The sequence below is a fragment of the Lepus europaeus genome, chromosome 19, assembly GCF_033115175.1.
Source record: "Lepus europaeus isolate LE1 chromosome 19, mLepTim1.pri, whole genome shotgun sequence".
In the NCBI taxonomy this organism is placed as follows: domain Eukaryota; kingdom Metazoa; phylum Chordata; class Mammalia; order Lagomorpha; family Leporidae; genus Lepus; species Lepus europaeus.
In genome coordinates this window covers 68,746,303-68,768,813 of record NC_084845.1, presented here as the reverse complement: position 1 = coordinate 68,768,813, position 22,511 = coordinate 68,746,303, and the positions used below count along the sequence as shown (strand labels likewise).

At 59.5% G+C, this 22,511-nt stretch overlaps 1 protein-coding gene across 2 annotated transcripts in view; it reads left to right on the top strand.

Moving 5' to 3' along the window:
* Positions 1–16,126, top strand: part of MBTPS1 (membrane bound transcription factor peptidase, site 1) — a 64,897-nt gene extending 48,771 nt beyond the window's left edge. For both annotated transcript variants that reach the window (XM_062177737.1, XM_062177736.1), the window contains 10 exons: positions 977–1,149; positions 2,849–2,964; positions 4,071–4,227; positions 4,890–5,014; positions 5,551–5,628; positions 6,708–6,848; positions 8,840–8,971; positions 9,835–9,961; positions 13,961–14,091; positions 15,209–16,126. In XM_062177737.1, the coding sequence (XP_062033721.1) occupies positions 977–1,149; positions 2,849–2,964; positions 4,071–4,227; positions 4,890–5,014; positions 5,551–5,628; positions 6,708–6,848; positions 8,840–8,971; positions 9,835–9,961; positions 13,961–14,091; positions 15,209–15,405 (1,377 nt within the window). In that variant the 3' untranslated portion in view covers positions 15,406–16,126. The remainder of the gene's footprint in view (positions 1–976; positions 1,150–2,848; positions 2,965–4,070; positions 4,228–4,889; positions 5,015–5,550; positions 5,629–6,707; positions 6,849–8,839; positions 8,972–9,834; positions 9,962–13,960; positions 14,092–15,208) is intronic.
* Positions 16,127–22,511: the final 6,385 nt, after the last annotated feature.

Genomic DNA, 22,511 nt, shown 5'->3' with positions numbered 1-22,511 from the left:
TGGCCCCGGAGGACTCTCGTGGACCAGATCTCAGTCTCAGAGTGAGTCCACCAAAATACACATTGTCTAAAAGGAAACGTAGAATTACTCCTGTGTGCCTCCAGTAGTTCTTAGGAGCAGAGAATCTTAAATTTTAAGCCTTAAAACTTTTTTTTAAGATTTATTTTATTTATTTAAAGAGTTACAGAGAGAGAGAGAGACAGAGAGAGAGGAAGAGACAGAGAAAGAGGGAGAGACAGAGAGGCAGAGACAGAGAGAGGTAGAGACAGAGAGGGAGAGACAGAGAGAGAGAGAGGGAGAGACAGAGGGAGAGAGAGGGAGAGAGGGAGAGACAGAGGGAGAGGGTGAGACAGAGAGGGAGAAAGAGAGAGAGAGAGAAGTAGGGAGAGACAGAGAGGCAGAGACAGAGAGGGAGAGAGAGAGAGGTAGAGACAGAGCGAGAGAGTGGGAGAGACAGAGAGAGAAGGAGAGACAGGGAGAGACAGAGAGAGGGGGAGAGACAGGGGGAGGGGGAGAGACAGGGGGAGAGGTAGAGACAAGAAAGAGGTCCTCCATCCGCTGTTCATTCCCCAGATGGCCGCAATCCCTGGAACTGATATTGTCTGAAGCCAGGAGCTTCCTCTGGGGCTCCCACGTGGGTGCAGGGGCCCAGGCACTGGGCCAGCCTCTGTTGCCTTCCCAGGCCATAGCAGGGAGCTGGACTGGAGTTGGAGTAGCCGGGTCTCGAACCAGCATCCATGTGGGTGAGGGTACTGCAGGCTGGGGCTCTAACCCACTTAAATTTCTTAAAGAGTGTGAATGAAAATTTATTGGGACACATTTACCTTCTATTGTGCATTTGCTATTACTGGAAATTCTTGTGTTCTAATTATTTATGTTAAATAGAAATGATCCTTCAAAACCTGGAAACCTACAAGTTTTTTCTGGGAAAGGGGTTCATTTCAGATTTTTTTCTTTCTTTTTTTAAAATTTTAAGTCAAAAAATGGTGCGGAACATACTTCAACAGTTAAGCTCCCGATTAAGGTGAAAATCATCCCTACTCCCCCTCGGAGCAAGAGGGTGCTGTGGGATCAGTACCACAACCTCCGCTACCCGCCTGGCTACTTCCCCAGGGATAACCTGCGCATGAAGAACGACCCTTTAGACTGGTAAGCAGCCGCCACACTGGCGCCACACTGGGACGCTGTCCTGCTCCACGGTCCATGTGCAGGGCGGGGCGGGGCGGGGCGGGCTGGGGGCTTCCACGTTCCTGCTGCTCTCGGGGAGGTGACACTGCTTGGCTTCTTGCTGAACCTGGACTTCGGTGACCCCTCCATCTTCCAGGCTGGTGTTTTGCTCCTAGGGCACCCTCACCCCTGTCCTCTGAAACTGACGCATGTAACTGGATGATTGGGCATCTTCAATTGCCCCTTTTCCCCTGCTTGTCCCATGAGTCAGCAGATCCGATCTGTCCGCACGTCGGACTGCGTCTGCCCGCGTCTGCTTCCCCTGTGCAGGCCATCATCTGCTCTCCCCCGAGTGGCACCTGTCAGTCAACAGATCCGATCTGTCCCCACGTTGTGCTGCGTCCGCCCGCGTCTGCTTCCCCTGTGCAGGCCATCATCTGCTCTCCCCCGAGTGGATCCTGTCAGTCAGCAGATCTGATCTGTCCGCACGCCGGACTGCGTCTGCCCGTGTCTGCTTCCCCTGGTGCAGGCCATCATCTGCTCTCCCCCGAGTGTCTCCTGTCAGTCAGCAGATCCGATCTGTCCCCACGTTGTGCTGCGTCCGCCCGCGTCTGCTTCCCCTGTGCAGGCCATCATCTGCTCTCCCCCGAGTGGATCCTGTCAGTCAGCAGATCTGATCTGTCCGCACGTCTGACTGTGTCTGCCCACTGCCATCACCTGCTCTCCCCCGAGTGCCTCCTGTCAGTCAGCAGATCCAATCTGTCCCCACAGTGGACTGCGTCTGCCCACGTCTGCTTCCCCTGTGCAGGCCATCACCTGCTCTCCCCCGAGTGCCTCCTGATGCGTCTCACTCCCCCCACGTCCCATTCCCCATGCAGCAGCATCTTCTGAAGATGTAAACTGTCACAATTTGCCTCAGACTTCCTGGCGTGGCCACGCCCACTGGGTGCCCCAGGTGACCCTGCAAGATCCAGAGCTCCCCTCTCCCCAGCCCTCACACCTTTCCTGTCCCTGTCTTCTCAGGGCACCTGGACCAGCCCCTAGTTCACACCACACTGGAAGAGTCATTCTCTCTGCCCTTCACTCCTCTCTGTAACTCTGACTTTCAAATAAATAAATAAAATCTTGAGAAAAAAGACAGAAGGTAGTTGGCAGACCGAGCAGGGGGCATGTGGAGTCAGCCTGCTGAGGACGGGCTCTGAGTTGTGGCAGGCGCCTGGGCTCTCCCTGGCCTTTGGGTAGGTGGTTGTCAGAGTGTAGTGGCAGGCGGGCACGCTCTGAGGCGGGGAGTAGGATCACCATCCGTGCGGTGCTGCCAGCGGTGTGCTGTCGTCCCGGGGCTCGTCCCAGCATCTGCATGCCCACGCGTGGGCCAGGCTCATTGGTCAGGTGCAGATGGTTGTCAGCAAGTTACAAGAAGGCACTGCGAACGTGATGCCTCTGCACTTCAGCAATCTGCTTGGCTGCGTTTCCCTGTCGGTGTGTCTCCTCGCTGGGCGTGCTGTGCACAGGAAGCCCTCGTGTCAGCCCGGAGGACGCAGGGCTGCAGAGGCCGGCCTCCTCCACCAGTGCCTGTGCTCCTCTGGAGCAGCCGAGCCGCCCCGAGTAGACCCGCAGCCGGCAGACGGGCCTTTGTGGCCGGGCAGGGTCAGTCATTCTGCTGTGGCTCACTGCTTCTCAGGAATGGTGACCACGTGCACACCAACTTCAGGGACATGTACCAGCACCTGAGGAGCATGGGCTACTTCGTGGAGGTTCTTGGCTCCCCCTTCACGTGCTTCGATGCCAGTCAGTATGGTAAGTGCTCGTCCCCTGAAGTGGGGTGTTGAACGTTTGAGAAGGGGGCCAGTACAGGGTGGGAGCGAGGCAGACGCAGAACGACACATGACCCTTCACGTGCTGGCAGCTGGCCGTCACCTGAAATGCAAGCTGGCAGGGATGGGTGGGGCATTTGCACTGTGTTTTAATTAAATGGAGTTCTGCTTCATTCCTTCTGAAAAACCTTTATGTTAGACACACAAGTGAAAACTGAAACCCACACGTTGTTGGCCCCCATGTGTTGCTGGGCTCCGATCTTTTGTTTTTGTCCCCCATTAGTGGGAGAACAGGGTTCACAGGGCAAACCTGAGGCACAGGTGGTCTGAGCCACGGGCCTCCCCACAGCTCCGTGTGCGTGCCGTGTGACAGCTGTGTGCGTGCTGTGTGACAGCCGTGTGCGTGCCATGTGACAGCCGTGTGCATTCAGCTCCATGTGTGCTGTGTGACAGCTGTGTGCGTGCTGCGTGACAGCCGTGTGCGTGCCATGTGACAGCCGTGTGCATTCAGCTCCATGTGTGCCATGTGACAGCTGTGTGCGTGCTGCGTGACAGCCGTGTGCGTGCCATGTGACAGCCGTGTGCATTCAGCTCCATGTGTGCCATGTGACAGCTGTGTGCGTGCTGCGTGACAGCCGTGTGCGTGCCATGTGACAGCCGTGTGCATTCAGCTCCATGTGTGCCATGTGACAGCTGTGTGCGTGCTGCGTGACAGCCGTCTGCATGCTGCGTGACAGCTGTGTACATGCAGCTCCGTGTGCGTGCTGTGTGACAGCCGTGTGCATTCAGCTCCATGTGTGCCGTGTGACAGCTGTGTGCGTGCTGTGTGACAGCCGTCTGCATGCTGTGTGACAGCTGTGTACATGCAGCTCCATGTGCGTGCTGCATGACAGCCGTGTGCGTGCTGCGTGACAGTCGCGTGTGTGCTGTGTGACAGCTGTGTGCGTGCTGCGTGACAGCCGTGTGCGTGCTGTGTGACAGCTGTGTGCGTGCTGTGTGACAGCCGTGCGCATGTGGCTCCGTGTGTGTGCTGTGTGACAGCCGTGTGTGGAGGCGAGTCCTCTCAGAGTGTGGCGCTGTGTCTACCAGGTACCTTGCTGATGGTGGACAGCGAGGAGGAGTACTTCCCCGAGGAGATCGCCAAGCTGAGGAGGGACGTGGACAATGGCCTTTCGCTGGTCGTCTTCAGTGACTGGTACAACACCTCGGTCATGAGGAAAGTCAAGTTCTACGATGAAAACACAAGGTGCTGATCCGAGTTGGTGTTTGGATGAGAAATGGGACTCCTGGAGATCAAGTTCTGTTTTGCACAGATTTGGGAAGTGCCCTGCCCGCGGGCCCTGACCTGTTGGTTTTTCTGCGTAGCAGAGGCCACTCGGGCTTGGCTAGAGCGGCTCTCCCCCTGGAGGGAGCTCTTGGGCTGCGGGGTAGCACACACGTTGATTCGAGTCCCGCGTGAGAGCCTATGTCGTCTCCCCCGACAGAGCTTCTAGTCACCTGATCACGAGCAGGGACTCCCAGGGCTGTCAAGTCTGGGACTTGGATTTGTGAGCTGCTTTCTCGTCTGCCGCACTGCTTCTGGCCAGGGGTGGACTAGCGTTCCCAGTGGTCCGCATCAGGGAGGGGCCCATTTTCATTTCATGAAATAAATCAGCTTGCGTCGGCTCTGTGCGGGTTCGCAGTATTCCGCAGCCTGAGCGCGGCGTCAGTTGTGTGGCCTGGGCCCCGGGAAGACACAGTGCATGTGGGGGTGCTGATTCCCCGTGCCTGCCGTAGGGGGTGGTGATTCCCTGTGCCTGCCGTAGGGGGTGGTGATTCCCTGTGCCTGCCGTGGAGGGTGGTGGTTCCCTGTGCCTGCTGTGGGGGGCAGTGGGGGTGCTGATTCCGTGCCTGCTGTCGCTTTTGCAGGCAGTGGTGGATGCCAGACACTGGAGGAGCCAACATCCCGGCTCTGAATGAGCTGCTGTCTGTGTGGAACATGGGCTTCAGCGACGGCCTGTATGAAGGGGAGTTCACCTTGGCAAACCACGACAGTAAGGCCTGGGGTTGTGCTGCAGTGGGTGTGGTACCCAGAGCGGGTGGGTGAAGCCAGCTCTGCCTTTGAGCTGAGTCAGAGAACAATGTGGCCTGCAGGGAAGCTGGAAGGGACTAGGCAGAACGCTCAGAGCTACGCTGTGATGCCGTGCGCCCTGAGCGTTCTTTATTTCAGTGCTGACCTGTAAGGGTGTGCGCTGAGCGTTCCCAGAGAGGAGCTACTTGGGAAAGTTCTGTGTGTGAAGCGGCTCATGGGTTTTGTTGGAGCAGGCCTGGGCGGCTCACCGCCAGGCCAGCAGTGGGAGCTTTCTTAGCACTGCTTCTGCAAGCCCTGGCCCAGGTGCTGGGGAAGTTCTGTTCTGACCTGGAAAATCCGCCCAGGAGCCCTGCTCACCTCCCTTCTCTCTCTGGTTTTAAGTTGGTCCCAGCAGTGTAAGTGGGACACGTGATGGTGAGCGTGCGTGTGGGTGGCTGAGTCGCTGTTGGAGAGGGTGCTGGGGTGCGGGGCCTGAGACCTTGAGCCGCTCTCTTCCAGTGTACTACGCTTCAGGCTGCAGCATCGCCAAGTTCCCAGAGGAGGGCATAGTGATCACACAGACCCTGAAGGACCAAGGTAAGGGATGGTGCCCGTGCCTTTGGCTTCCCGCTGTCTGTCTGCTTGTTGCATAAAGATTTTTAATATGTTAGTTGTAGAGGCCAGCGCCATGGCTCACTTTGGCTAATCTGTGATGCCGGCACCCCAGGTTCTAGACCTGGTTGGGGCGCCGGGTTCTAGTCCCGGTTGCTCCTCTTCCAGTCCAGCTCTCTGCTGTGGCCCATGAGGGCAGTAGAAGATGGCCCAAGATGTACCCATGTGGGAGACCTGGAAGAAGCTCCTGGCTCCAGTCTGGCCCAGCTTTGGCTGTTGCTGCCATTTGGGGAGTGAATCAGCAAAGGGAAAACCTCTCGCTGTAACTCTGCCTTTCAGATAAATTAATTAGAATAGTGGGTAAGGCACTCTTGTCCCGAATTGGAGTTCCTGGGTTTGGTATCTGCTTCCAGCTCTGATTCCAGCTCCTGCTAATGTTCACGTGGTCTCTGGGACACAGCAGTGCTGGCTCAAGAGATTGGGTTCTACCACCTATGTGGGAGACCTGGGTGGAGTTCCCAGCTCTGAGCTTTGGTCCCTGGCCTGGGACCATTGCAGGCATTTTGAGGAACAAACCAGTGGATAGGAGAACTGTCTGCCTCTTTAAAAAAAAAAAATAAGTAAATAAATATAAGTACACACACACACGATTTGCCCTGGTGTTTAATAATAAAATGCACACCTGCCTCTCCGTATATACAGCTCTCTCTGTGGGAATACTGACTGGCTTCCTTCTGTGTAGAAAGTGTGTATAGCATAGGAGATGGGACAAGAATTGCTTTTGTTTGGTGGAATAAACAGGGAAAAGTAACACCTGCAGCTGCTGCCTGCCACCATTTCAGGTGATGGAGGAAAGTGGGATGTGGAGAACTGCACGCTTCTCGGGACGCTGCTAAGACCCAAGTTGGTTGGTGGCATCTAAGACATTGTTTTCCTGTCCTAAAAGTTCGCGTATTCTGACTGTTAGCTTTTGCCTGTGTTTTTTATTACCTAGATAAAATCTCTAATGACAACTGGAGAATAATGTGACAAAACTCATTGCTGGTTTTGCTGTGTTGCTTTAGGATTGGAAGTTTTAAAGCAAGAAACAGCAGTTGTTGAAAATGTCCCCATTTTGGGACTGTATCAGCTTCCAGCCGAGGGCGGAGGCCGGATCGTCCTCTACGGAGACTCCAACTGCCTGGACGACAGCCATCGACAGAAGGGTACGGAGCGCAGACCGGCGCACCAGTCCCCGCCCTAGTTTCTGGAAGTGCCCTGGTACAGTACTGGTCAGCGAATGGGCACCCACTCCCAGGAACCAGGGACGGGGCGCTCTGGCCACTTTGATGGCTTGGGACGTTCGAGTGGATACCTACAGCGGCAGCCCTGGGCTTCCCCAGCAGCCGTGGCCCTCCTCACTGCCCCCCCAGCACGGCCAGCAGCATCTGCATTTCCACGGAGAGCCCCTTCTCCTCGCGGCCTGGGCTCTGCCCTGCTGGGGCTGAGCCAGTCTCCCCAGCTGTGCTGCGTGCGAGCCTCACTTGGGCTCTCCACGGTCGTGGTGTCAGGGCTGTTGTGGGCCTTCCTCAGGGAGGGGCACAGAGCGGACATGGCCACCCCTCCTCTGCTCACCGACTCCGTGCTCTCTCTGGATCAGGGCGTTTGAGCTGAGACCCAGCGGTTAAAGCACGTAGTGAGCGGTGCAGGTGTCACAGGTTGTACCGGGTAAGATGATGACAAGATCCGGTGGACACTGAGCCTCTGCCTGCCTGGGCCTCGCCCTGGTGTTGGCAGCCCGTGTGCTGGCCTGCTGGGGAGAACAGGACACATCTCAGGAGTCGTGGTCCAGCCTCTCTTGGAGTTTGAGCTGAAGTTGATTGAATTCCAGGCATTTATGTGAATCCTTGGGATGTGACTGGTTTTTTCAAAATCGAAAGTGAGGGTTAAAGTTACAGAGATTGTCTTTTAAGGCCTGAGCCCTCCTGCGAAGAGTTTTTAGTAAAATTTCACACCCCTGAGAAGACTGTTGCATCCTTAAATTTCCAATGACAGGGACAGCTTTTAGGATATTTCGGGGAGTGTGTGCTTGGCCGGAAATGCTCTTGATTTTGAAGTTTTATTTATTTATTTGAAAGGCAGAGTTACAGGGAGGCAGGGAGGGAGAAAGAGAGAGACAGTGAGAGAATCTTCCATCGCTTGTTCACTCCCCAAATGGCTGCCATGGCCAGGGCTGGGCCAGGCCAAAGCCAGGAATCTGGAATTCCATTCAGGTCTCCCATGTGGGTGGCAGGGGCCCAAGTACTTGGATCATCTTTCACCACTTTCCCAGGTGCGTTACCAGAGACCTGGATCAGAAGTGGAGCGGCCAGGGCTTGAACTGGCACTCAGATGGGATGCCAGCATTGAAGGCAGCGGCTTAACCTGCTGTACCACAGTGCTGGCCCCCAAAAGTGCCCTTTGAAGGAGAATGGTACTTTGTGGCATTCTTTTCTTTTAATCTCATCTAGTTCAAGTTGGTGTTCATGGACTTGGCGTGAGTCAGTCCGGGAAGGGGCGGTTTGGAGACAGAATTTCCAGGTTTAAGCACAATCCAGCATGGGAAGGATCCGTATATGTGGCTCTTGGAATGGGAGCTGTGATGTCCAACATTTGCGTTCTGAGGGATCCCCAAGAGAGAGCTGGCCATGCTGTGCCTTCCTGCCGGGAGTGGTCAGGCGGCTGGTGGAGAGGAGACAGACTCCCCTGTGTAGCCGCCAGCCCCCTGCAGCGGCCCCGTGGTGCTCCTGCGGTGCTTCTCCCCGGGAGCATCCCTGGGGCCCTGGCAGAAGCTGTGGTTCCCTGGGCCCCTCTCCTGTTCTGAGGCCGTTCCCTCATCAAGTTCCATTCTGTCCTTGCCCACGCAGGGCCCAGAGCCATGCGTAGTGCTCGGGCCGTTGGCCCAGCCCCGTGTCCAGTGGGGCTGACTGGCCTGGAGCCCGGAGGCCTGCAGTGAAGCCCACCTGTGCCGAGCGGAGTGGGTGCGGCACTGCCCGTGGGGGTGTGGATTTCACGTGAATAAGAGCAATCAGGAATGTGTCGGGTTTGCTTTGACGCGAACTTCGGACTTGTGAGCCCCCAGTTTCCCCTCCTTGTGGGAGCAGCTTTCTTTTTTGTTCCTGTAGTTTTCATTTTTACAAAAGGGAATTCCTAAACGGCGTGTTTGTTGATTGTGCAGACTGCTTTTGGCTCCTGGACGCGCTCCTTCAGTACACGTCCTACGGGGTGACCCCTCCCAGCCTCAGTCACTCGGGGAACCGGCATCGTCCTCCCAGCGGAGCAGGCACGGCTCCTCCAGAGAGGATGGAAGGTGAGTGGGCCACGCGGTGTCTCGGGGTGACCGGACCAGCCAGAGGGTTGCTGGGGCATCGTCACACCCTGAATGGAGCCTGTTGGCTTGTGCCGCTGCCTGTTCTCCCCAGCCCCTGCAGGTGGACGAACGTGCGGGGGCTCCGCCCTGCGGAGGGCTCTCCCAGAGTCCGCTAGGGACAGGGGCACAGGCCCCCCATGCAGGCGTTGTCCCCTGGCCCCCCAGTCCGCCCCTCGCAGATGAGGGAGAATCACCAAGTGTTGGGAGCACACACGAGGTCCGGGGCAGCAGGCTGGGGAGTCCTGTGAGAATCAGTGTTTCCTGAGAGAAGTTCCGTGACTGCGCGGGCCACGTGGAAAGCACTGTGCTAGAGCCGACTGGGCTCCCAGGGTCCTCTGGAGTCACCAGGGGTCCCAGGAAAACTAGTGCGAGCCACAGGCAAAATCACTGTGATAGCACACGTCAGCCCATGCGGCAAAACCTGAGTATGAAATGTGACCTCCTGTCAGGGAGGGCTCAGTAACCACGTGTGGCCGTAGGCCACATTGGGCGGGACAGACCTCAGAAATACAAAAAATTTCCAAAGTACAGGTTTTTTGGTGAGAGAATTAAATATTTTCGGGGAGGAAGGTTTTTGCACGAAGCCTGTGTGTAGAATTGGCTTCCTTGGGGTGGCCGGGGGTGTGGTAGTGGCCAGTCGTGCACAGTGTGGCTGCTGTGAGGGCAGCGGTCTGGGAGGAAGCCGGCGCTGTGGCTCCTGCGGCGCGCGCACCCAGCTGGCAGCTCAGCGGGCAGAAGGCGGCCACTCCTGCGTGGCGTGGTAGTGACACTCTGCTTTGTCTCTGCCTCTGCTCCCACCACAGGAAACCATCTTCATCGGTACTCCAAAGTGCTCGAGGCCCATCTGGGAGACCCGAAACCTCGTCCTCTGCCCGCTTGTCCACACTTGTCTTGGGCCAAGCCACAGCCTTTGAACGAGACAGCGCCCAGGTCAGTGCCCGCCTCACACCCACTCCTGTGCAGGCTGACGAGTCCCCTCCTGTGATAGGAGCGAATGCGGGTTTGTGGTGTCATTGCGAGTCCCCTCCTGTGATAGGAGCGAATGCGGGTTTGTGGTGTCATTGCGAGTCCCCTCCTGTGATAGGAACGAATGCGGGTTTGTGGTGTCATTGCGAGTCCCCTCCTGTGATAGGAGCGAATGCGGGTTTGTGGTGTCATTGCGAGTCCCCTCCTGTGGTCGGGAGCGAATGCGGGTTTGTGGTGTCATTGCGAGTCCCCTCCTGTGATAGGAGCGAATGCGGGTTTGTGGTGTCATTGCGAGTCCCCTCCTGTGATAGGAGCGAATGCGGGTTTGTGGTGTCATTGCGAGTCCCCTCCTGTGGTCGGGAGCGAATGCGGGTTTGTGGTGTCATTGCGAGTCCCCTCCTGTGATAGGAGCGAATGCGGGTTTGTGGTGTCATTACGAGTCCTCAGATCTTCTGATCGTTTGGTGGTGCTTATTGAGATGGTGCGACCGCATGCTGAGCTTTAGCAGTGAGCTCCTTGGTGGTGTCCTGCGCAAAGCAGTGCTTTGCAAAGCGGGCCTTTTGTTGGAGCTGAGCTGTAGTTAGTGCTTGCTGAAAAGGTCCCTTGACAGAAGCTCCGGTTCCTTGGCTCGGAGAGGGGAGGGCTGCCCTGGGCTGCTGTGCTCGTGTGTGAGATGCCGGTGATAAAATACAGACGGGGGCTTTCTCTGTTGCACCTTGGGTGAGAGTGCTCTAAGTAGGTGTGACTGCTGGCGTGGCCTGGCCAGGAAGGGTGCTCTGTGCCAGTCACTTCCTGTGTGACGGCGTTGCTGGCCTCTGTCTGCTTATCATTGCACTTCTGTGTCCAGAAGTGCCCGGAGGTGCTGCTCTGCCGGCTGCTCTCGCGCACTGAGTTGTCCTTCCCTTTCCATAGCCTCAGTTTGAGTCACACCTGCCGCTCCTCTCTGTGGCCTGCACAAGCCAGCTGAGTCCCCACAGAGCCTTCTCTGGGGCAGCTCTGCCTGAGCAGGACAATACGAGAGAAGGGGGGCACCCCCCGAGTAGGGTGCTGGGGTCTGCTGTGTTGAATCACGGGCTGGGTGTCCCAGGGACGGCTGTCGGGACTGTCAGCCTCCGTGCCCCTCTGGAGAGGTCCCTGCCGGCCACTGTACGTGGGTCCGCGGTGGCTGGGGCTGGTGTGGCCAGCAACATGGGGTCAGCCCTCTGTGCTGTGAGCAGGGAAGGCATCAAAGGTGGCTCTGCTGTACTGTCCGTCGTAGACACAAAGTGCCCAGTGCTCCAGCTGGGGACCATTTGTCTGCATTTAGAATATGCTCTCCAGAGACAGGGATGATAGCGGGGGAACGCTGTCTTATCATTAGTTTCTTCCTGAACCTTCAGCTGATCAGTACTTTTCCATTCCCATTAACATTCTGTCATTTAAAAATTCCTGATAAGTTTCCATTTTTACGTCCTACTTATTTATAACCCATTGTTATCCTAGAATGCAATCCACGCGTTATGCTGCAGCCACTGTCAGCAGTTCTTACTCTGGGCAGCGTTTGCTCACGTTCCAGGAGCCGCGCTGTCGGCCACAGTGCTGAGAGGACTCTGAGGAGCAAATAGCGTGTCCTCTGCTGCCTCCCTGCCCACATCAGATAATCCACCAGAGGCTGAGCTGGCCCACCGGTGGGTGACGTGCGGCTCCTGGAACTGGATTTTCAGTTACTGTCTGTAATCCCTTTCCTTAACGCACTGCCGGCTCTCACCGGTTCACATCTTGCTGAGAACCGGGCTCAGTCCTCGGACAGTCGTGAATCTCCCGAAGAGCCTGAGAGCACCACACACCTTCAGCAGGGCTGGGCAAGTCTGCTTCTGTGTGGGATGCAGAGGCCCGTCCCCGGTCTCTTGGTGGGCGCTGGGTGTCCCGCAGTGAACGCCACAGCCTGGGAGGACCCCCGGCTGCGGGTCCTCTCTGAGCACATGTGGTGTGCTGTCGCCATGGCTGCTTCTCCAGGAAGCGCTGTCGCGGGCGATTAAAGCCGTGGCACAGGAAGTCACTGCTGGAGTGAGAATACAGCCCCCGTGGATTCTGCTGCAGCCAGAGAGCCTCAGCGTCATTGACTGTGACTTAGTGCGTGGGTTTGGCTTCCAGGCTGATTGGCCCTGAAGTGTAGAGCTCAGTCGTGGAAGACAGAGCGGGCCTGGTCGTCCCCCGCATGGTCCTCGCGGGCCTCAGCTGGGATGTCTGTCTTTGCCTGCTTCCTGCCTAGCGAGCCTCTCGCAGGCCTGGCTGGACACCAGCGCCCCATCGACCTTCCCCTGAGAGCAGACGGGCCGGGCCTTTGCCTGCACACAGCCAGAGGAACGGCACAGGCCAGCCGTTTCCAGGCGGGTAAGCAGCAGAGACAGGGGATTCGTAGTTTGCAAACATCGCATTTTCCTTCAGTTGCCAGCCACATCAGTTCACAGGTTTTCCATTTGTTCTCGGCACTGCTGACGGTGTCCGCGCCCTCTGTGTCCTCGGTTCTGACCGCATGGGTCCGAGGTCACTGCTGACGGTGTCCGCGCCCTCTGTGTCCTCGGTTCTGACCGCATGGGTCCGAGGTCACTGCTGACGGTGTCCGCGCCCTCTGTGTCCTCGGTTCTGACCGCATGAGTCCGAGGTCACTGCTGACGGTGTCTGCGCCCTCTGTGTCCTCGGTTCTGACCGCATGGGTCCGAGGTCACTGCTGACGGTGTCCGCGCCCTCTGTGTCCTCGGTTCTGACCGCATGGGTCCGAGGTCACTGCTGACGGTGTCCGCGCCCTCTGTGTCCTCGGTTCTGACTGCATCGGTCCGAGGTTACTGGGTCCGAGGTTACTGATGAAGGTGTCCGCGCCCTCTGCTCCCATCGCTCCCCGTGCCTGTCGTGCTCACGCTGTGCCAGGGGCTTCCTTAGGGACAAGACAACCTCTGCTCCTCACCCCACCAGCCCCTTCTCTTTCCTGTGTAGCTCTGTGCTTGTGCATCAGCAGCTTCCTGTGCTGCACAGGCCCCGAGTCTGAAGGTTTCAGCTCTTCAGAGGCTCACCTGGAGGGGTCTCCCGGGCTGCGAGATGTTTCCAGCCTCAGGCACCCACCCACCAGGCTCACGGTGGCATTATTAGAAGCCAGCAAAGGGGCTGGCGCTATGGCGCCACCTGTGGCTTCCGCCTGCAGTGCCAGCATCCCATATGGGTGCTGGTTCGAGCACTGGCGGTTCCACTTCCAATCCAGCTCCCTGGGAAAGCAGTGGAAGATGGAGCAAATGGGCCCCTGTATCCACATGGGAGACCTGGAAGAAGCTCCTGGCTCCTGGCTTTGGATCAGCCCAGCTCTGGCCATGGCGGCCATTTGGGGAGTGAACCAGCAAATGGAAGACCTCTCTCTCTGTGTTCCCCTCCCTCTGGCTGTAATTTTACCTCTCAGTTAAGAAGCCAGCAGAGCAGATGCCTCCTTGGGATGGGACAGTCTCCTGAGCAGGGCTGGATCTGGAAGTTCTGGACCTGGAGGTGGTCACTCTGGTTGCTGTACAGGCTTCTGAGAGATGCACAGGGAAGGTCACCTCGCATCTCTGGCTGATCCCTTTGTCCCGGGACCAGAAGTATTCCCGGTTTGAGTGTTTGCAGATGTTAGAGTATTTGTGCATCCATCATGAGACAGCTTAGGGACCGGGCCCCCACGTCTCAACATGAATTTCCTGTGTGTCGTGTCAACACCTCCCGCGTGAGATCGGAAAGTCCTTTGTACAGTGTCTTCTGTGTGTCTAAGTTTTGGCTGCAAGGGTCACACGAGGTCAGTGTGGGTTTCCGGTGTGGTGCCATGTTGGTGTTCAGAAGTCTCCGGTTTGGGAGGATTGTTGGTTTCACGTTTTTGCGTCAGGAAATGCTCAGTCTGTGTTGACTAAGCCTCCCAGGCCATTACAGCTGCTTATGTTTGCTTTGTTTTCATCCATTTTCCTGAAGTAATCTTTGGAAGCATCAGAAGCTGCTGTCCATCGACCTGGACAAAGTGGTGTTACCCAACTTCCGATCGAATCGCCCTCAAGTGAGACCCTTGTCCCCCGGAGAAAGTGGTGCCTGGGACATTCCCGGAGGTGAGTTCTGAGGGGTTCATTTTGAGGCAGCGTCAGGCTGAGTTTTGTTCTTGTAGTCTCCCTCACTCCCCAGGAGTCTCTGCCTTCCTGGGAGCCGTAGAGGTTTGAGCTGTCTTTGTAGTTCAGTTCATCGAGGCCAAGAGCAGACCCAGAAGATGCAGACTTTGTTGTTTTGCTGGGAAAAGTCTGCACAGGCTTTCAGACTTGAACTTCGCTTCGGCTGGCTGAGTGCTAGCAAAGCTCTGGAGGGCGCGCTCGTGCTGTGTACCACGGGGGGACCTGCCTGTCGGCTGCTGGTTCTGGGTGGCAGAGGCCAGCTTTGTCCCCTGAGGTCTCATCCCGACCTCTGTCCTGCTGCCGGGATGGGGTTGCCCGAGGCTGGGGCTTGTGTGTCATGGGGCTCTTCTGCTCTGCAGACAGCAGGTAGGACAGGTTCCCCTCGCCTGCCTGGGCCGGTGAGGCCCGGTCACTCCGCAGAGTGTGGGCAAACTCCTGCTCTCTTCTGGGGAGTTTACAGCTCGGGAGGGGCTTCTCCAGGTTCCAGGAATTGGCCAGAGAGAGAAAGGGGTACCCCAGCCCCAGGTGGGGCCTTGCCGTAGGTCACGGGGTGCCTGACGGGTGTGAATTCCGGAACCCTCGGTGTTGCTCGGCTGCCGTCTGCTGACGTTCCGACCCCGGGGTCCTTCCGTGCCGTGCCTGGTTCCAGCCACAGCGGCCATCTGTGGAAGGTGCTGCCTCCCACCCCAGCTGGTAGGACCTCAGCACACCGTGACTGACAGGCTGGGGGTGGCCTAGCTTCTACTCACCGAGAGCCAGAAAGCCCCTCAAAGCCCTGTCGTGTTGCTTGTCTCTGGCAGAGGATATGCGTCTGTCTGGGGTGAGCCTGGGCCAGGGCAGAGGCCCTGCTATGTCCTCCTGCCACAGGAAGCAGACCTTGACTGTCACCTGCTCCCTCCGTGGGTGGCCTGTGTCCTGTTGCTGAGGTTTCAAACAGCTGTGTCCTGCGAGCCCAGCTCATGAAATTAGCCGACGTTCAGTTCTCACGAGTCTGCTCGCCCAGCGAGGTGGCAGCGCTGTGGGTCATTACACGGGTCGTTCACTGGCTGTCCTCTTGCAGGGATCATGCCTGGCCGCTATAACCAGGAAGTGGGTCAGACCATTCCTGTCTTCGCCTTCCTGGGAGCCATGGTGGTCCTGGCCTTCTTTGTGGTACAGATCAACAAGGCCAAGAGCAGGCCAAAGCGGAGGAAGCCCAGGGTGAAGCGCCCCCAGCTCATGCAGCAGATGCACCCCCCGAAGACCCCGTCGGTGTGACCACAGACTGACCACGCGAGCCACCGTGGGCAGGTGCAGCTGTGAGGGTGTCTGGGGGCCGCCTCCGTGCAGGGCTCCAGGGCCGTGCTGAATGAGCCTCCCGTCCTGTGATGCTCGGCCCAGCAGGAGGGACTCCATGGCTCAGCCTCCGGTGGCTTCACGCCGGGCAGCTGTGAGCACCAAAGACCCGGGGGAGCTGCCGAGGCGGCCGAGCTGTGTGCCTGAGAGGGGAAAGACGCACTTCCGGACCGGCGGCACGCCCTGCCCAAGCTGAAGTCTGCTTGTTAATGGCTGTTTTCTATATTTATTGTTGGGGAAAAGTCACTTTAAAGACTTGTGCTATCTGGAAGCAAAGCTATTTTTTTGTCAGTGGAATGCAGTTTTTTACTATGACGTCATCGAGGAAGAACACAGATCCCGTGATCTCCTTGGGGATGAGCGGACAGACTGGGGTCGAGGAAACCTGCACAGTCGGAAACATAGACCTTCGCTTTATTTTTGTAACTGTCCACTGCCATCCTGTTTTGTAATGGGGACCTCGATGTCACCGTTGTGGGTGAAGACAGCATCACCTGTGTGACGCTGACGGGCCTGTGCCAGGGGTCTTTTTCCACCTCTCCTTTTCTCTTTGATGACGACCTGGAATGAGTTCTGAACCAGCCTGTCCCTTTTTTATTGAGATAAAATTCACATACCATAAAATTCTCCATTTTAAAGCATACAGCTGAGTGGTTGTTCCTGTGCTCATCGGGCGGCGCGTCGTCACCGCGTGCTCTGCGGTGGCAGTTTCCGTCATACCCCGCCTTCCCCTCCCGCTGCCTGCACTGGCCGTGTCCCTTCAGGGGGACCCTACAACACGTGGTCCTCTGCAGCTGATCCTGCGCGCAGCCTAGCACCCCCGGGCCCCCAGGCGTGGCATGTGTGACCCGGCTGTGCAGACGGGGGAGCCGGTCCCAGTTTGCGGCGGCTGTGAGCGGGGTCTGTGTGAACGGTAGCTTCTTACTTCCGCCAAGTAGATGAGGGTGGCCCGGGAGTTCGCGGGAAGGTACGAGGCATTTTCCGTGAGCTCGGGCCATGCCCTCACATCCGGGAACGCCCTCTAAGGAGTCACCAGGCTTTCCCACAGCAGCCGCGTCGCTTTGCGTTTTGCCAGCTGTGCGCCAGAGCTGGTCTTGGCGCATCCTGGCCGGTGCCCGGGGCTGCCCCCCAGCGGGGGTCGAGTGGTTTGAGCTCGCCGCGCCCTCCGCAGTAACGATGGCGGCCGTCCGCCTGTCTCCTGTGGAGAAGCGTCCATGCAGAGCCTTTGCCCGTCCCGAGTCGCGTTACTCATCTTTTGATCACGGAGTTGTCGGGATTCTTTGTTCCTGTCCCGTCCCTCACTAGGTGCCTGGCACACGAGTAGGTTCTGTCACGCCGAGGGTTGTCCTTTCAGTCTCCCCACGGCGTCCTCAGAAACCAGACTTTGGTCTCGGTGAAGCCGGGTTCCTCCTCGTGCTTGGTTGCCGTGCGTCAGGTGTGGGAGCTGAGGAGCCCTGGCCCCGCCGAAGCGGCCTGACCCGAGTGTGTGCTCCCTTCACGCTGCCACACGCCCAGCCCCCACGGGACGGCCCCGCCTGGGAGGAGGGTGGGTGCTGACTATGGCTGCTGAGGAGCCCTGAGGCCCCGCCTCCCGCTGGGGACTGGGCGTCCCCGGCAGGTCACGTGGGCGACTCGCAGGTTTACCTGGCTGCCGCTGCTGTTGCGTGCGGGACCTGGGAGGCGCGCTTTCTGAGGAAGCCTTGCGCTCCCTGCCCTCGCTCACTGAGGACCCCAGAAGCGCCCGCTGCCCAGCGTGGAATCAGCAGCCCCGAAGTGCCCGTGTGAGGTGTCCGCCAGGCAGCCTGTGTGTGCCAGCGCGAGGCCGTGGTCCCGGGGCCGCTCTGCTCTTCTGGATGAGGAACCGGCACTCAGGGACCCTGTTGTCCCCCTGCCAGGCCTCTCCCGGGCGCAGTCACTGTCCGGCGCTCACAGCGGTCACAGCCAGGGTCACTGGGTGTATGGGACAGTGGCGGGCGGTAGGCTGGGAGCCTCTAGCACCCAGGGCCCTGTCTTGGATGGCCGAGCTTTTAAGAGAAGCCTAAAATCTCAATTACGTAAGATCTCCCCAGTTTTAGTGTTGGCAAACTGCTGAATGAAAGAAATATTTTCTGTGTGAATCAGTGTTTTGACTTTCACCATAATGGGATCCTGGCCGGCAGGGGTGTGGTTGTGGGGTGAAGTTCCTGATCCAGGAGCACTGAGCTGGGGGATCAGGTCCCCAGCGGCAGCGTGGCCTTGCGTCTGCCTGTCTCCTTGGGGACTTGGAGTCCACACAGGGCGCATCTCTGCTGTTGTGCCCACCAGAGGGTTTCTGGCCGGCTCTGCAGGTTGCTGTCTGGGCACACTTGTGTTCACCACCAGCTCTGTCCTTGTGCTGTCAAACAGCTGGTCTGCACCCCTCGTTCCTGGAGACTGCACGGGCCCCAGTGCTGGTGACCGGGAGCCACGTGGGTCTGGAGAGAGGCCAGTGTCCAGCCAAGGCAGAGCAGGACAGCTGGTGGTTGAAGGCAAGTCTGTGAAGACAGCATGGAAAAGCAGCCCGCTGCGGGGCCGCGGCTGGGGAGGCTTCCGGACACCGTGTGCCGAGGCGATGCACACGCGGCTTCTGCGGGTGCCCCTCGCCCCTGTCCAGGATCCCCGTGTCTGCTGCTCTCTGCACGCACTTGTCCGTCCCCTGCTCGTCTGGGAGCAGGTTCGCTGCACAGTGGCTCTGAAAACCCTTGGCTTCGCCTGGTAAGCTGCCCTAGCAGTGACTGCACTGGCCCCCAGGAGCTGGTGACGTTCCAGGCAGCGAGCCCAGCCCCCACGCCCAGCCCCACAGCAGGTGGAGGATGTACCCTCTCTGAAAGTCATGGGAGTGACTTATGGTCGACGTCCTGGCCACAGAATGGAGAGGCGAGGGCTCCCTGGTCAACATCCCCCACACACAGTGATGGGTGAGTGGCGGTTCCGGCCGGTGCCTCCCACTGAAGTGGACGTCAGCTCCGTACGGTTTCGTGTGCTCTCGTTTGCTGGGAAGGAAAGAAATGTGTCTTAGGGCTCGCCCCAGAGTCACTGCCTCTCTCCCTTGGGAAGGGCCTGGGAGGCTGTTTCCAGAGCTGCCCGTGGCAAATTCCAGGCAATCGAGCATCCGCCTCCAGACGAACACCTCCAGGCGTTCAACAGAACTCTGTGGGTGCCGGTCGTAGCTGGGCTGCTGGTGTCACAGTTCACAGGTCCAGCCCGGGTGACTGGCCTGCGCCTCCCCGCGCAGAGGAGTGAACTTGTGCCCCGTGCTGCCGTGTGCATGTGCTTTGAGAACGCTGGCCCGAGTGCAAGAAGCCGGATGCGAAAGGCTGTGTCTCGCGTGCTCCCTTTGTAGGAGGTGTGTAGGCTGAGCACGTCCCTGGAGACAGGAAGTAGGTTAGCGGTTGCCAGGAGCTCGGGGAAGGGGCCATGCATGTTCTGGAATTACATAGCGGGGTGTTGCAAGGCACCGTGACTGCGTAAAGCCACCAGGTGGGACGGTGTCGGCTGGCTGAAGTGGGGGGGTGTGAGCTCCGCCCTTCCCTGTCCGCTGTGTGTGCAGGCTGGGAGAGGCTGGCTTCACAGGTCAGGGCCGTGGCTGCTGACCGCTCCTCCCCCACCCCCACCCCCAGGGGCAGGACGAGAGTGAACTTGACGGTGGTTTAAGAGCACTTCCTGTGGCTCCCAGGCTTTAGATGCCTGCCTTCCTTCACCTACACTCGGGGGCTCGTGGTGGCGACTCTAGAAAACCAGCCCCGTGTGAGAGGGAGGGGACGGTGGGACCTGGCCAGGCCTGTGCCCTGGGGCTGTCACCTGCAGGCCCAGCCTCGCTGTGGAACCCAGGGGAGGCCACAGAGCAGGACTCACAAGTCTGCACACATGGGGGCTTAGGGCAACACGTGTGTGCGCCACGGCTCTGGAAGTGGGGGGTGCGGAGTCGTCCCCGGGCTGTCAGGGCGTCAGCGTGCTTGTGCCCTCTGAGAGCCCCAGGGGAGCTCAGATTCCTCGCTTTCCCAGCTGCCAGAGGCCACCCAGAGCCCTCGGCACGCGGCCCTGCCTGCACCTTCACACACGTTGCTCCGGCCTGCTGCCGTCTGCTGCGGTGATGCTCCTGGGCCCTGTATGGGGACACCCCAGTGACAGGAGGGCTCCCCTGGGTGGCCCAGGTCACCGGCCGTCTCGGGCTCCTATGCTGAGCTCGTGTGGGGCCGCCGTCAGGTGCTCTTGTCCCGTGGGTCCCAGGTGAGCTGCTGCAGCTCGTGCTGCACTGGTGTTTATTAAGCTTCCTGGGGGGGCGGGGAGGGTGCGCGCAAGGCACAGAGCAGTCCGCTGAGGACCCTGCCCGCTCCGAACAGCGGTGACCTGGGCTTACGCTCACAGCATGGTGGATTCTCGAGGGGGCGTTAGAAAAGATGTGATGTCTGCCCCCTCAGACCAGTGGAGTCCAAAGCCAAGGGCGGGGCTGGCACCCGTAGGTCGAGGAGCTCCTGGGCCCGGCTGGAACACTGCCCCAGAAGACCCCCTTGGGCCAAAGGAAGCAGAGAAGCAGGTGAGCGCCTGGGACAGGTGCTTCTGTCTCATCACTGACGGCCGATGCACGGCCCTCCCTCCGTGCGTGAGCTCTCCCCGCCGGTGCCATCAGTGTCTCGGTCACTGTCCACACCCTAAGGGGCGTGGGGAAGCGAGCTCAAGCCCCTCTGCCATGGAGCCCCCAGCCTGTCATCCGCCGCCTTCTCTGGGGAGGTCTGGGGTGGGTGGCACCCGGCTGGGAGCCCCACTAAGCCTTGGCCGAGCCGCCTCTACCAGGCCCCACAGGTGCACCTTTGTGTGCCCAGCGCTGCTGCCGGCCTGGTGGAGCTGGGCTGAGCCGGGGGTGGCCGCCTGCCCGCCCACTGCAGATGGGCCCCCACAGGGTGCCCTCCACAACTCGGGAAAGGTCACCGCCCCGGGGGTGCCGGCAGAGGGTGGATATCAAAGTCTCTCCGGTTTAAGAGGTTTTCCTCCTTGCCTGGAATGTCACAGCCCAGTGGCCAATTTCTAAGTCATGCACATTAATGGGCAGCTAATGAGGGACCCACGGCAGGGACAGGGAAGCCCCCGGCCCGGAGCCAGATTAAGGAGAACAAAGCCCGAGGAAGGATCGTGCGCTTCTCAGGAGGCCGGGTCTGGGGAGAGCGTGAGGGACTTGGGCAGCTCAGAAGGCCTGGCAGAGCCACGTGAACGCAGCGTGGACCCCTCCCCAGCCCCCAGCCTGGGCTAGGCGCTGCCCCCCCCAGCCTCCTCCCCCAGCCCTGCCCTCCCCGCCGTGGCCTCACTGAGCGTTTGAAGGCCTGGTGTGTGGACAGGCCCCTGCCCACCCTGCCCTGATCAAGGTCTCCAACCCCCGGGCCCCACACCCGCATCCAGCGTGGGCCTGGCCCAGGGAGTCCCCACTTCCCAGAAGGTTCCCGCAGCCCTTCACTGCCGCTACGTGGACGCATGGCCCCTGCCACGCCATGGAGCCCGGGATTTAGAAAAAGGACCTCGTGACGAGCTTGTCCGGGGTCCCCCAGGCAGACCCGAAATCCAGTGGCAGGTGCCCTCAGACACGGAGGAGAAGCCATGTGAGACAGAGCAGCGGTGGGACCGACGCGGCCGTGCGCACCTGGAAGGGGCAGGAGGGTCTTTGCCGAGGGAGCCTGGCCTGCGCCTCCACCTCTGGCCTCCAGAGGTGCGGGGGCAAATTCCTGTTGCAAGGCTTTGTGACCGCAGCCGCAGGAACCGCATCCAGGGGAGCCCCCGCGCGGCCTCATTTTTCTGGCTGCTGGGGCCTGCCCGCTCTGGGCCCGGTCAGAGGCAGAGTGGGGCAGGAAGCTGCACGGTACTGCAGCCTTGGTAGGGACGACGCCCAGGCTGGTCCCCGCAAGCCACCTGCTTGGCCTGCCTGGGCCCGGTTCCTGCTCTGAGCCCCCGGGCTCTGATGTGTTGTCCACAGCAGCGTCCACCCTGCGCTCCTCACTACTCTAGCGCTTTCTGGGCAGCTGCTGTGAGGAGCCGCAGAGGTGGGCACAAGGCTGCCACTGGATCAGGCGGCGGGGAGCCTCTTGCGGGACACCTGGCGCCCTGCAGATCGGATTGTAGGGACGGGCTCTGGTGTCGAGGCTGTCTAACTACAGCTGCGGGTCTCCGGGGTCCTTGGCGAGTGTGTAGAGTTCCCCGGGGCACTCGCCAGAAGTGCAGATTCTCAGGCTGTGTCCTGGACCCACTGAGTCACCACAGCGGGGCCGGGGCCTGGCGCTCACATTGGAAGCGCTCACGTTGGCGCTGCACCCTGGGAAAGGGTCGCGGGCTCCAGGACCGAACAGGGCCAGACTCAAGACCTGACCTTCACGGGGCCGTCTCCTGCCTCCGGACGTCCTGCTTCTCGGGCTCCAGTGGGCAGATCGCTCGGCTTCGAGCGTGGCCGGCACCAGCTGCAGCAGCTCTCCCAGGAGCTTGGCGGAAACCTGCTCAACGTGAAGGAGTCAGAATTCGCTCAACAAGGCGTCCAGGTGGGTGTGAGCGCGCACTTAGTCGGAGGAGAGCCAGGTGGGGTGGGAAGGGAGCAGAGACCACCTGTACTGCCGCAGGTGGGACCGAGGGCTCGGCCAGTGAGTGACAGCCCTGGGCCCCGTGTGTGCCACCCCCACCCCCACCCCCAGACGGTGTCCGGGCCTCCCAGGGCACTGCGGTGAGAGCAGGTGCAGATACCTGCCCCCTGATGGCCCCAGCTGAGCGCCCTCTAACCCTCCAGGGCAGCTGGAAGGCCCCGCCCTGGGGAGGGGCCTGCACGGGGTCCGGGTCGGGTGGGGAGTCTTAAGACTCCATGACGAGGTCAGAAATCGCAGAAGCTGCAGGCTGTGGGGACTGGCGGCCCTGTCCCTTTGTCTCCTCCCGCGTAGGCGTGGGGTCCTGACCCCAGCACGTGCCCTCTGGGGCCCAATGACTGGAGGACTCATTCACCTGGCAGAACCCGTCTGCCTCGGCCGAGCCACCTGGAGTGA